At 40.9% G+C, this 13,671-nt stretch overlaps 1 protein-coding gene across 4 annotated transcripts in view; it reads left to right on the top strand.

Moving 5' to 3' along the window:
• The window catches only part of NRAP (nebulin related anchoring protein), a 76,118-nt gene that overhangs the window by 14,392 nt on the left and 48,055 nt on the right, over window positions 1–13,671 (top strand). For 3 of the 4 annotated variants that reach the window (XM_025397294.1, XM_025397297.1, XM_025397295.1), the window contains exons 10-14: window positions 2,849–2,953; window positions 3,948–4,064; window positions 6,830–6,934; window positions 8,400–8,507; window positions 9,608–9,712. In XM_025397294.1, the coding sequence (XP_025253079.1) occupies window positions 2,849–2,953; window positions 3,948–4,064; window positions 6,830–6,934; window positions 8,400–8,507; window positions 9,608–9,712 (540 nt within the window). The remainder of the gene's footprint in view (window positions 1–2,848; window positions 2,954–3,947; window positions 4,065–6,829; window positions 6,935–8,399; window positions 8,508–9,607; window positions 9,713–13,671) is intronic. The other variant, XM_025397296.1, reaches the window with a different exon arrangement.

The following is a 13,671-nucleotide window of genomic DNA, read 5'->3' as shown; positions in this document are numbered from 1 at the left end:
CTTAGAAAGTGAATTTGTTATCTAGATTGGTAGATAAATCAGTATGCCAGAGAATGCAAACCCTTTTTCCAATTTCACTTCTCAGATGAACTATGTCTTGACAGGGAGTAAAAAAAAAGATTAAGATGATAATCACAAGCTAATTATTCTTTGCACATCCCTCTGTCTTTTCTGGTACTAGCCAGGTGTTGTAGGGTAGAAGGGAAGCATTATTTTTCACAGTTGCAAGTGAAGAACATTGGAAGAACACGAGTGTGTATTGGAAGAATACATTCTATGGGTTCAAGTGATTTTTTTTCATAATTGGACAGTTGTTTGAATTATTTGGCAGTAAGTACACTCTCTACAACATATATGATTTAGAAGACCACAATGAATTTGTTTCTGTTCTTTAGAAAAACACATTGCCGTAGTTAGGCATATGCTCATATGAGTCTTAGGATGTGTTTGAAGGTCGGTTGGGACTCCTTTGAAAATGTCTGCCAGAGCAGAAATGCTTGGTTTTGAATTTAAAAGGCCATTTAATCAAATTCTCTAAGTTAATTAAATAGTCTTTTAGTGCTTTAAACCAGTGAAAAATGGTTTTACTCATTTCGTATTTTAAATATATTGTTTGGAAAGCTCAGGACAACTTTTAAAAATCAGCTTTTAAAAAAAATATCTGGCTTCTATATTTGGCAAAAAATATTTTGTCCTGTATTTGGTCAATCCTATCTACCAGTAGCTATAAGACACATGTATCATTTCATATGTGTACCTAGACATGACTGTAGGTACAGATAGAATGTAACTTTTTAGTATCATAGCTGGTTCTTGATTAGTAGGAGGCTTTGATTGAAGTTTTCAGTCCTGAAAATAACAAATGCAAGAATCAAAATGGGTGTTGTTTGATAGCACTGTCAGCAGCTGTTGAGAGGACTCAGTCTAGTATGGCATTTCACTGTTGTGATTTAGCATGACTCGCCAGGGCATGAGGAGGAGGGAGCAAGAGAGAAGCCAGCAGGCAGATAACTGTAAATATCTGTAGTGCCTTAAATGCCAACCAATTCATTCTTTTTAACAAGTAACTAGACTTGTTAAAAGGATTATACCATGTAATCAACAGGAATAGGTGTCTTGAAAAAAGATTAACACTTACAACATACATATATACATATACACACACACACACACACACACACACACACACAGAGCGAGAAACTGGAGTAAAGTTACAAACACAGAACTATAGAGCAGAATGGGCAAAGCCATAGAGCATATTACCAAAGAATTTGAGAACCTTTAAAAAAAAACGTATTACTTATTATATTTGGCCAGAATATTCTGGCAGCCAGGCAAAAAGGAGAACTCAGGCTAAATGGTTTTCATTGTTGGATAACGGGGAGCCTGGATTTTCTAATCTGACCCAACTATTTTATTTTAGAAAATGTGTGTGCCACAGTCCAAGCCCTGGTGCTGGAGCTGGGCAGACCCCTGGCTTGGAGGAGGCCACAGAGAGATGGAGTCATGAGCCTAAGAGGGGAACCACATGGGCTGTTCCAGATTTGTGCGAAAAGTACAGTGAAAACACAGAGGACTCTGCCTTGGGCAGGTCCAGGGGTGAGGGAGGACTGAGGGACTTCTACGAGGAGAAGGTTGTCTCTAAGCTGGGTCTTAAAGTACATCTGGCTGCCAGGGAGGGGTTATCCGTCATGTGATGACAGCGTCATGAAAGAGAAGGTTTTCCTTTCTGGGAGTAGATGGTTGGTGTGGGGAAGAAAAAAGAAAGGATTAAGACAAAGATTGTAATCCTTAGTCTGAAATATACAGTTAGTCCCATTTCAGATAATCTTATGGTAATTCGAAGTTTTTCCTCCCAAATTACAAAAATTATATAATACTCCTTTTCTGGTTACATGACACATACCACTGGGGGAGGCAGTACCACTGGAGGAGACAGTACCACCAGGGGAGACAGTACCACCGGGGGAGACAGTACCACTGGGGGAGACAGTACCACCCACTGGGGGAGACAGTACCACTCGGGGAGACAGTACCACTGGAGGAGATAGTACTACTGGGGGATACAGTACCACTGGGGGAGACGGTACCACTAGGGGAGACAGTAGCACCAGGGGAGGCAGTACCACCGGGGGAGACAGTACCACCGGGGGAGACAGTACCACCGAGGGAGACAGTACCGCCAGGGGATGCAGTATCACCGAGGGAGACAGTACCACTGGGGGAGACAGTACCACCGGGGGAGACAGTACCACTGGGGGAGACAGTACCGCCGGGGGATGCAGTACCACAGTACCACCGGGGGAGACAGTACCACCGGGGGAGACAGTACCACCAGGGGAGACAGTACCACTGGGGGAGACAGTACCACCGGGGGAGACAGTACTGCCAGGGGATGCAGTACCACCGAGGGAGACAGTACCACCGGGGGAGACAGTACCACCGGCAGAGGTCTCTACATAGATCTGCCACTGGGCATGAGTAAGGTAGTGTTTGAGACCTGCTGGAAGACAAAGGACTTCCCTGGTTGTCAGTTAAAAAATGAATATTCCATAACATGTAGGCCTGGGAGAGTGGTAGAGTGTCTGATTTATCCAGTGGAAATAATGATGATCATCATTATATCAGTTGCCATTATTTAGTGCTGACTGTGTGCTGGGTACCAGTAAGTGGTCCTGACTCCAGGGTCTGCCGTCTTAAAAGGAATGTTTAAACCACCACATGGACATCACTGGAACCCGAGGTGGATGAACCTCTGTGATAATAGGCTCTGTGAGTGGCCATTGCTGAACCCCGCACATCTGGGGAGGAAAGCATTACTCACTGAAGTTTTTGACCCACCCAGCAGGGTTACCTGGAGGAGTACGAGGAGCACAGGGGAAAGGGCAGCTTCCCGGCTATGATCACTCCAGCATATCAGAACGCCAAGAAAGCCCACGAACTCGCTAGTGACGTAAGTACCATGTAGCTGTGACCGCAGAGCCACAGAGGCAGAGAAGTGAGACTTTGAAGGCTGTGCTTACTGAAACCTCCACACAGATACATTTATTACAGCTGAGCCAAAGTAGAATGTTAGCCCTCAACTCCCATCCAAATTTATGAAGATTGCTTTGGCCCCATTTGTCTGCTTCCAAGGAGATGCACATGGACAACAAGTATAGCTCGCTTGAGACCATTTGAAGCAAGTACAGAGGCTGGCCAGCCAGAGTGGGGTATTAGGAGAGTTTTGCCAAATGGCCCAATTAGAAATTGAGTAATTTAGGGGAAGAATTGATTAAAATAAGTCATATGATTATCAAACTGGGTGTAACCCGGTGATGAAATGATTTTTATTGGCAGAATGTTAGCCTGCTGGCAGTCCTTGAAAGGCAGGCTATAATTAAACTTGGAAAAGTGACATGCTCACTGCAGATCTTAACATGCCAACTGTAACTTGGTCTCATCAGAACCTAGCATTCATTTCACACCCCTTACCATTTTCTTTTTCTTTCCTTTTCCTTCACTCTCTTTCCTTTCCTTTACCAAAGAACTATTCACCTATTACCCATTGACCCATAACAGCACCCTCTTTCCCTGAGGAAGGAAGTTAAAAGACATTACTCTGCTCCTCATTAGCAGGGAAATGATGTTTAAACCAAGGGCAGAATGGGTTTGGACTGACAACTTTTGTTATGATTATTTTAAGACTTTATTTATTTTTTTCCATGCAGAATTAGAGTATAAAGTGTAAAAAGTGTGAAAAGGGCCAGGAAAATTTTAATAACAAAAAAGGACAAAGTAGTTTATAGATTTAATGAAGAGAAAAGACCATGTGAATATTTTTTTTTTCCTTCAGAAAATTGTATGAAGTAAATGTTGACATTAAGTCCAGGATAACTTTGGAGTAATTCCTCTCCCGGAGCATGGAAACATCAACTCCAGCCCTGTTTTGTGTGTTTTTATTTCAGATAAAATACAGGCAGGACTTCAATAGGATGAAAGGTGCCGCACATTATCACTCGCTTCCAGCTCAAGACAACTTGGTTCTCAAACGGGCTCAGAGCGTAAACAAACTCGTGAGTGAGGTGAGTGTGGGGGAAGAGCCACACGCATGAGCATCACCTTTTTTATCTCCTACAGTCAGTGAATGAGGTGACCCTATAATAAAAAGCTCTGGCTAAAAGTGTGACACCGGCCAGGTGTGGTGACTAATGCCTGTAATCCCAGCAGTTTGGGAGGCGGAGGCAGGCGGATCACCTGAGGTCGGGAGTTCGAGATCAGCCTGACCAACATGGAGAAACCCCGTCTCTACTAAAAATACAAAATTAGCTCAAATTAGCTGGGCGTGGTGGTGCATGACTGTAATCCCAGCTACTAAGGAGGCTGAGGCAGGAGAATTGCTTGAACTTGGGAGGCGGAGGTCACAGTGAGCCGAGATAGTGCCATTGCACTCTAGCCTGGGCAACAAAAGTGAAACTCCATTTGAAAAAAAAAATGGTGACACCACCTATTCTGCCCATTGGTTACCGGTTTCCAAGAACAGATATGTGGTAAAATGCAATTTACAAGACAGCCTAGAATCAAACCAATTACATCTTTCTCTGATGGGTCAGAAGTTACTGCCTAGATCCTCGCAGGGCTGTCAATATTCAAAAGTGCCAGGCAACGGGCTTCTAGTTGCCAGAAAGAATACTGGAGGATCCATCTTTTAAAACAAATCAAACATCTGAAAGAGTGTTTCAAACGTCAAACCCCTCTCATTCTCTTATTATTGAAGTCTGAGTTCCGAGAAGCCGTGTGTTCCGTGTGAATTTCCCTTACCTTACATGCTATGCTGGCTGCCAGAGGGGTGTGTTTGGTTTGGCTGGCCCACAGCTTAAGACGTTTTTATTGTGAGGACTGTTTGGCAAGGAAATATCCCCTCTAGATCCTCATATCCTTCTCACGCCCTAGTGTGTCCTTCATGGCATTTTCCCTCATTTGCATTTCTTATCTGGACTCTTGAAGGCATTTGACTTGGCAGCCTCTGGCGACGGGAACAATTATGGCGATTCAAAGCACTCACGTAACAAGTTATCTGCAACTCACAAACAGATATGCAAATATCCAAAAATACTTTCCGTCTCTAACCTCTAAAAGCCAGTCCTTTACCCTAACCTGTTAGCTAACCCGTGGTCCTCTAACTTGGGGCTGCTCCGAGTCACCAGGAGTGATATTTTCCTAAGCCTCATCAGAAACCTCAGATACTTTGAAGTGATAGATGGCTGCTGAGGCTTTGGAATCTGCATTTTAAACAAATGTTCCAGATGATTCTCGTGCTCTAGACCAGAGGTCATCACACTACAGCCTCAGTGACAAATCCAGCCCACAGCCTGCTTTTTAAAATAAAGTTTTATTGGAACACAGCCACATGACATTTGTTTCTGATTATCTGTGACTGCTTTGGAGCTACAAGGACAGAGTTGAGTATAACAATTGACAAAGAATATGTGGCCTGCCAAACCTAAAATATTTACCGTCTGGTCATTTATAGAAAAAGTTTGCTGGCCTTTTGCTGTCACTCACAGAACACTAGATCTAGATAGGACCTCTTCCACCATTAGGCTCTCACTTTGTCATACGCCTGGAAAAGTAAAGTGTCTAATTCTGGGTGGTAGAGACAGAACTGGATCCATACCACTGGGAGCACTTCTACCACCCAGGAATAACACCGTTAACATTTTGGCCTTTTTTTTTCTTTTGAGAGGGAGTTTCACTCTTGTTGCCCAGGCTGGAGTGCAATGGCGCGATCTCGGCTCACCGCAACCTCCGCCTTCCACGTCAAGCGATTCTTCTTCCTCAGTCTCTAGAGTAGCTGGAATTACAGGTGCCCACCACCATGCCCAGCTAACTTACTGTATTTTTAGTAGAGACAGGGTTTCACCATGCTGGCCAGGCTGGTCTTGACCTCCCATTTTGGTATTTTTCTATATGAATATACTGTAATTGAACAGATGAATATAAAAATATATTTATGGTATTAGAATTAGACATACCCCCACCATATAGTTTTGTAAGATATGATAACAAACTGAGGGGTATTTCCTTTGGTAAAGAAGTTGCAAGGGAACCTTCCATTTCTTTACGTCCTTATGTTTAGTCAGTAAGACAAACCAGCCATCTATTGCAGGTAGTTGGCCTTCACTGCCTCATGCTAATTACCTGAGGTGACTTGGAGTCTATTTTATTAATGTAGCCTCACATCCTACATCCAGGCACCCAGGAGAGCTCAAATAGCCAACTGATTTTAAATTACAAGACGCGCTGCATCTGAGTGGTCTCATTTATTATACTCCTTGTAAAGTAACTTTCCTGGTTGAATTGCACTGAAGTATACCTATAAAGATGTGCATACATCATAAATGTATAGTGGGAAGGATTTCCTTAAGTGGGACACATCTGTGTGACTAGCAATCAGATCAAGAAACAGAACATAACCAGACATCCTCCTAAGACATTTCCATTATAGGAAATATGATTTATCCCCCTAATACATTTTCCCTCAAGAGTAACTACCTACCTGAGTTGTAAAACCAGTTTTGCCATTTTCTGAGTTATGAAATCTTATAGTATTTGTTCTTGAAAGCGACTATATACTTTTAATTTTCTGAATGAAACCAATTATTTACTATTTATTATGATTTGTTTTTATCAAGGGAACTATGTCCTGCTAACTTAGCATATTCTATGCTTGATATGTTAAAATCTTGGGTTGAAAGTTTTCTAAAAATATCCTAGTCAAGTCCTGAGACATTTTCAAGAGTGACTTTGGATTTGGTTCTATTGTGTGTCTGGTGTTTTGATTTCCAAGGTGGAGTATAAGAAGGATCTGGAAAGTAGTAGAGGTCACAGTATCAACTACTGTGAAACACCTCAATTCAGGAACGTGAGCAAGATCTCAAAATTTACCAGTGATGTGAGTTGTTAACACTAAGCTTTTGTTTGGGCACTTTTGGTGAGCTTAGTTTTTAGGTCTCCTAAGAGGGACAGTCTATGGGAATGGATCTATGTGTCTTGGAGAAGCATGGCCTTTTAGGCATAAATGTCTGGGTTTTGGTTAAGACTGCCTGCTGGGATTGGTCCTCATAGTGTTCAATTCTGTCACATCCCTGATCTTGACCCTGAGTCTTCTGGGCAGGACCTGTCCTCTCCGTCCCCTTGCTTCCTTGTGTGCAGCACAGTGCCCGGGTCCTAGTGATGAATGCTGGTGAGGGGGCCTGGCTGAGCATGTGACATCCCCTCTCAGTGTGACTTTGTGCTTCTGAGTTAATATCACCTCATTTCACCCTCAGAGTCACCTGGAGAGCCAGATGTTATTTCCCTGCCTTACAGATGAGCAGATATGTACTAGAGGGGCATTCGCAAATTTGGAGATTCTCAGAGCAGGTCTGAAGATGTATCTTCATGGACATCAAAGACCTGTACTAGATAGTATGTTTTACTTTTGCTTAGTTGCACATAATAGTAGAATTTAAAATTGCAAGGGACTGTGTAAGGTGCAGTGAGGAATTTATTTTGCATAAATGTAGTGGTTTAAGAGCCAACATACCTGATTTCACGGTTATTAATAGTGAAGTGGCCAATTTTGGGCAGTTGTTTAAGCTCCCTGAGCCACTCTGCCCAACTCTAAAATGGGGATGATAATAGTTCCTTCCCCCTCATAGAGTACTTGTAAAGATTAACTCAGATAAGTAGAATCGTGTCTGATATATAGTCATAAGTAGTGTTCTGTTTAAATACTCGTAGTACCTAGAAATGCAATGGCCTCCCAGGTTAGGTGATATTAATACCCCAAATTTCCTATTTATGACCTCTCGTCATCCTGTTTTGGTCTTCTTTTTATTTGGTAAGTGGCATTTGGCACATGGCACATAACATTATTATTTCACATGGTCACACTAGTGACCAATTTTTACATCACAGAATTTGGCAAAGCTCAGGTTTTGTCCTTCATATATTTAGAAATGGAGGTAATGGCATGCAGTGATTTGTACCAGCCTCAGCATGAGGCTTTGCATGTGACGCCCGCATAGTCAGCGCCTGCCACCGTCTCATGGTAAATTTTCACATTGGAAAAATCTGGTAAATTTAAAACTAAAAATGTAAAAATGAACACAGAAAGTCAAGTCCGTTTTGTGCTGTCTATGCTCATCAGATCCCATGTTTCCTTGTCTTCCTGTCTTACTCCAACTTCTTGTGGGTTGAAAGTTACGTTATTAAAAAAAAAGTTTGCCTTATTTTTTATTCTGTGATACACTGACTATTTAAATGGCTTATATTTAATCATTTATGCTTTGGATTTAACGCATTAAGATGAGTAGTCTATCTTCAACTACTTGCGAAGGGAATGCTTTGGTTGAAAACTTTGTGTTTCTATGTAGAATAAATATAAAGAAAACTACCAGAACCACATGAGAGGCCGCTATGAAGGAGTTGGTATGGACAGACGCACTCTGCATGCTATGAAAGTTGGCAGCCTGGCAAGCAACGTGAGTCCTTTTATGCAACGGCCTGTAGGGATGGAGTGGGGCGGGGCATGAAGAATTCAGCCAATTCTTTTAAAATTTCCCTTAAAAAAAAAAAAATCTATCTTCTATTTTAAAGACTGTGTAAAGACTAACCCAAAACAGCTTCTAAATGTTAGTGGATACAACCAAGGCTAGGTAAAATTCCTGAAAATTTTCAAAGGCTACAAAGTATTTATCTTAGATTTCTCTAATTTGAAGAGTACTTCAATCTATTATAATGAATCCAGTGTGGTTAACACTTTCAATTTCTGAGAGAGAAAGAGAAATGAATAATTATGATTCTTATTCCAAATTCCCCAGGGTTCCAAAGCTTTTGTGATTTATTTGGAGTTGGTTGGTTGGTAAGCTGGTTTGTTCCTTCATTCATTTTTTTGATCGTTGTATTCATTGAAAACCTGCTGTGGCCTGGCACTGGTCAAGGTAGTGGGATAACAGGGTAGATCAGGTCCTTGTTTTCCCCTGTAGCATATAATCTGTTAATCTCTCTTTGGCTTTGTCAATCCAGTTTATAGGTTTACAAATGCTAGGTTGTAAATCTTGGAGGTAAAAGACACTTAAAGGAAACTGATTTCATTATTGAAACATACGAATGTTGGATTTTCTCTGCTTAAGAATGTCAATTTGATCTTTAGAAAAAAAAAATTAAATACTCTAAAGACTCTTGACCTTTCCATCTATTTTCTCAGGATTAGCCAAGGAGCTCTTCCATTGTCTATCCATGTGCACATGCCTCTTTTCATATAAGTACCGCGCGCTAACCGATTGTGCCACTGAAGCACCGCAAAAGCTTCTTTTCAACAAAAATGACAAACAGCTTCATAATTAATAATAAATATAAAATAAATGTACTACAGATGGAAGTTAACTAATTTTGAATTAATTAAGAGGAGTTTAGATTAATTAAAGACAAAAGTATGAACTAACTTAATTTTCCTTGGAGGTGATGAAACTGAATTCATTTGTTTCTGGGTATTTAAAAAATATTTCTTATGGCATTCAAACAAAGCCAAAAGAAAGTAGAAGCTGATTTCTACATTCTTGTTCTTTTCTTCGTGTTTTAGGTTGCCTACAAAGCTGATTATAAACACGATATTGTCGACTACAACTACCCAGCCACTCTCACGCCTTCCTATCAAACAACGATGAAACTGGTGCCCTTGAAAGATGTGAGTTCCTTTCCAACAGCTCTTTCTGCTTCGTCACTTGTCACTTCCTTCCTGAGGAGTGATGTGTAGGCAGCAAGATGGAAAGAAACATGATACAACAGTTCATAGGAGGGTGAAGGGATTGAAGAAAGGGAAATCCTTTTCCATTTTCCACTAGGAAGTTCATTTATGCATCCTTGCACACTCTTAGATTTTCAGTGTGAACTAGGGACAACTCTAGTTTTGTCTTGAAAATAACCTGAGGTTCAGTTTTTCCTCTTAGAACTCAGTGAGCTTTGTCTGCTGGGCACATTTCAAATGCTTATTCCTTAGCAAGGATGACTTTTTTCTTTCTTTGAAAAAAGGTTTGACACGTAGTATGTTAAGGACTGAAGGAAGTAAAATAAAATGTATATATACGAGTTGAGAGGAAGTGGTAATATTGACTCCATTTTTCCTCAGGAGCACATGGGAAAGTATATGTATCCCTTAATTATTACAGCAGTGATTTTATTTATGGTTTGGCTTGTTCCAAGCAAAATGTGTACAATTAATTAAATTTCTTGTTTTCTGATTACAAGAATTTTACTATATGTTTATTATAGAAAATTTAGAAAATACAGAAAAGTACAAAGAAAAAGATAAAAGTCACCTACTAACTTAAAAAGTACTTCAAGGGGCTTATAAGTAAGGTTGTATTGTGGTTGCCAGTGAAAGTTATCTCCAATCAATCAATCAATAATTGAACAAATAATTCAACGTGTATTTATGAATGTCAAGTGCTACTTTCCTTTCCTTTCTTTTGGGATCAGTACAAGTTTAGAAGTTGATTGAGGTTTTGCTACTGGTAGATAAGTCTTTGAATCTCTCTCTCTCTCTTGCTCAGAGTTGGAGCAGTAGGATTCAGTTGGGTATCTCCAGTGTCCAACCCAGTGCCCAGATATCAAAGCGCAATCATTGGCAAATTATATTTATTGAATGAAAGGGGCTTTTCTAATGTGTAATAAAACTAGGATTCAGTTGGGTATCTCCAGTGTCCAACCCAGTGCCCAGATATCAAAGCGCAATCATTGGCAAATTATATTTATTGAATGAAAGGGGCTTTTCTAATGTGTAATAAAACAGGAGGTAGGAAGCAGAGGAATTGATCAGGGGCCTAAACTTTGCTTCTCTTTTTCTCAGGAAGTTTGGTTGGATTGACTTGACTTACTCATTTTACAAAGTTAAACTTGACCGCTACTAAAGCTACATTTATTTATCTATTTATTTATTTTTTGGCTGTATACATTACCTGGGAAACTTGCAGACCAAGGGCACCTTATTAAAATTTGAAGATGTGCTTTTGCAGTAGGATTCCAGATATCACGTCTAATAAGTAGCACAAAGAATGAAAGATGTACTCCCGTTATGACATGACCTGCTACTACATTTATCTAGATAAGACTCAGAGTCAAACCAGGCACCTGGAAGCCCACCCAGGAAAGTCTGATGCAAACTTAAACCAGACTGAATTAGAAATATTAATTGAGTTTAGAGGTGAGTTCTAAACTGGCAGCCCATGAACCACATTCATGCTACAGAAGTGCTTTGTTTGGCTACACAGTGGGTTTGTTGTTGTTGTTGTTGTTGTTTTAATTGAACCAACATGTGGAATTTCTGAGGTCAGACAAAAACTAACATGCTCACCTTTTCTTGAAAACTCTGAGACATTCTGCCCCAGATCCTGCAAGGCAGCAATTGGCTGGGACTGGGTGGTGGCTGCTCGCTGTTGCTGTACCTCCTTTAGCTTACCTTCCTGGTTCTGATGTGAATTTGAGTTTATCACCCATAATGCAGGGATTTTAGTAATCAGGAAGTTTGGGGAATCCATTTACAAGAACAATTGTGGTCTCTCTGTCTGGTCATCTTAAAGGTGGTGAAATAGCCATGAAATTAAATAAGCAAGCATGGGTTCTTAATTTGAGAGCATTCCCTTTAGATAGGTTTTATAAACATTGATAGAATTAAAATGAGACTCTATCTTTAGCAAAGGAAAAAGAAACCCTTCAAAATGTAGATTGAAGCAATGGCCAAGCATTTGTGGTGTTGCAAAGATGTGATTAATCATGGAGACTTTTAATTATGTCCCACAGAGTAAAGTAATTGTACTCAGTAACATACTTAATGCAGAATTATCAGGAAAGAATATGCCATTTAAAAACATAGTTTTTGTGACATTTTATCATGCATAATTCTGAATTCTAATAGACTCTATTATGAGATGATAATTTTGCCTTCTGAATTAATGCATTAGGAAGTCACTGTACTCTAATCTAATTAATAGTTGACATTGAAATGACTTTATATTTCCTAATTTTCTCTACACACCCCATGTCCAAAACTCAACATGCAAAAACTTTTCTCCTTGAATCATTAACTAAAAAGCACAAAATTATTATTATTATTCTTTTTTTTGAGATGGAGTTTCACCCTTGTTGCCCAAGCTGGAGTGCAATGGTGCAATCTCAGCTCACAGCAACCTCTGCCTCCCAGGTTCAAACAATTCTCCTGCCTCAGCCTCCTGAATAGCTGGAATTATAGGCATGTGCCACCACGCTCGGTTAATTTTGTATTTTTAGTAGAGACGGGGTTTCTTCATGTTGGTTAGGCTGGTCTCAAACTCCTGACCTCAGGTGATCTGCCCGCCTTGGCCTCCCAAAGTGCTAGGATTACAGGTGTGAGCCACCGCGCCAAGCCTAGTGATGTTTTTTAATCTTCAAATCCAACAAAACTCTCCATGGCCCATTGTCAGGAGCACTTCGTTATTTCTAGGTCCTGTTCTAGAAGTTCACTTGTAAGTCATTTGTTTGTTTCTGGAACGCATTTCCCTGTCTAAACAATGCTAACTCTGGCTAACAGGAACCCCTTGCCCATCTGTACAATAAAAGTAATAGCTCTAAGCACACTAGTTTTGGCAAACCAGGTTTACAGCGTATAGGTATAGCGCCACCTTGCGACGCAGACTCCTGGGATTTGAATCATAGCTCTGATACTTACTGCCTGGATGACCTGGAGCAAGCCACTTTCGGTCTCTGTGCCTCAGTTTCCACACTGTAAGGTAGGGATAATAATAATGCCTAACCATAGGGTGGTGGGAAGGATTAAATGAGTTAACATGTATGATGTACTTGGAATGGTGCTGCATGCATAGTAAGTATCATGTGTTAGTTATAATTATGATGAGCTGGTTGAAATGAGTACAAGACCCAGCGAAGACACGGAGTATACAAGTTAGTAGCCAGTGGTCCCAAAGTGGCTATTAGACCTATTTCTCTTGGGTCACTGGATTTTTTTTGTTTTGTTTTGTTTTGTTTTGAGATGAAGTCTTGCTCTATTGCCCAGGCTACAGTGCAGTGGTGTGATCTCAGCTCACTGCGACCTCTGCCTCCCAGGTTCAAGGGATTCTCCTGCCTCAGCCTCCCAAGTAGCTGGGGTTACAGGCACAATCACCACGCCCAGCTAATTTTTATATTTTTAGTAGAGACAGAGTTTCACCATGTTGGTGAGGCTGGTCTTGAACTCCCTATCTCATAATCCTCCCGCCTCAGCCTCCCAAAGTGCTGGGATTACAGGCACGAGCCACTGCCCCTGGCCCGGGTCACTGGATTTAAAAAATATTGAACTATTTGTTAGCTTTGAAAAATTGCAAGATTTTGCATCACAATATGGATTTCTGGTTTCTTTGGAATAACTGGAAAATCTAGCTTCTGTGTGTCCTATTGGTTGCATGACAACCATCTTCTAGAGCTGGGCAGCAGCTGCCTCCCTCAGCCATAGTCCTCTCGACTCCTTACTTCTGCAACAGTAAGGCCAAGCATTGGGCTTGTACCCAGCTAGTGGTCTATCTGGCTCCTAGAGACATTTGTGACTTTTGGGCTGCAAAGACTCCCTGAGGTGGGCTGTCATCTCAGGGAAGTGGCCATAGGAGGTAGCAGCAGACA

This window comes from Theropithecus gelada, chromosome 9 (genome assembly GCF_003255815.1).
Source record: "Theropithecus gelada isolate Dixy chromosome 9, Tgel_1.0, whole genome shotgun sequence".
NCBI classification, from domain to species: domain Eukaryota; kingdom Metazoa; phylum Chordata; class Mammalia; order Primates; family Cercopithecidae; genus Theropithecus; species Theropithecus gelada.
Note: the sequence above shows the minus strand (reverse complement) of the source record. Positions and strands in the feature narration are given on the sequence as shown.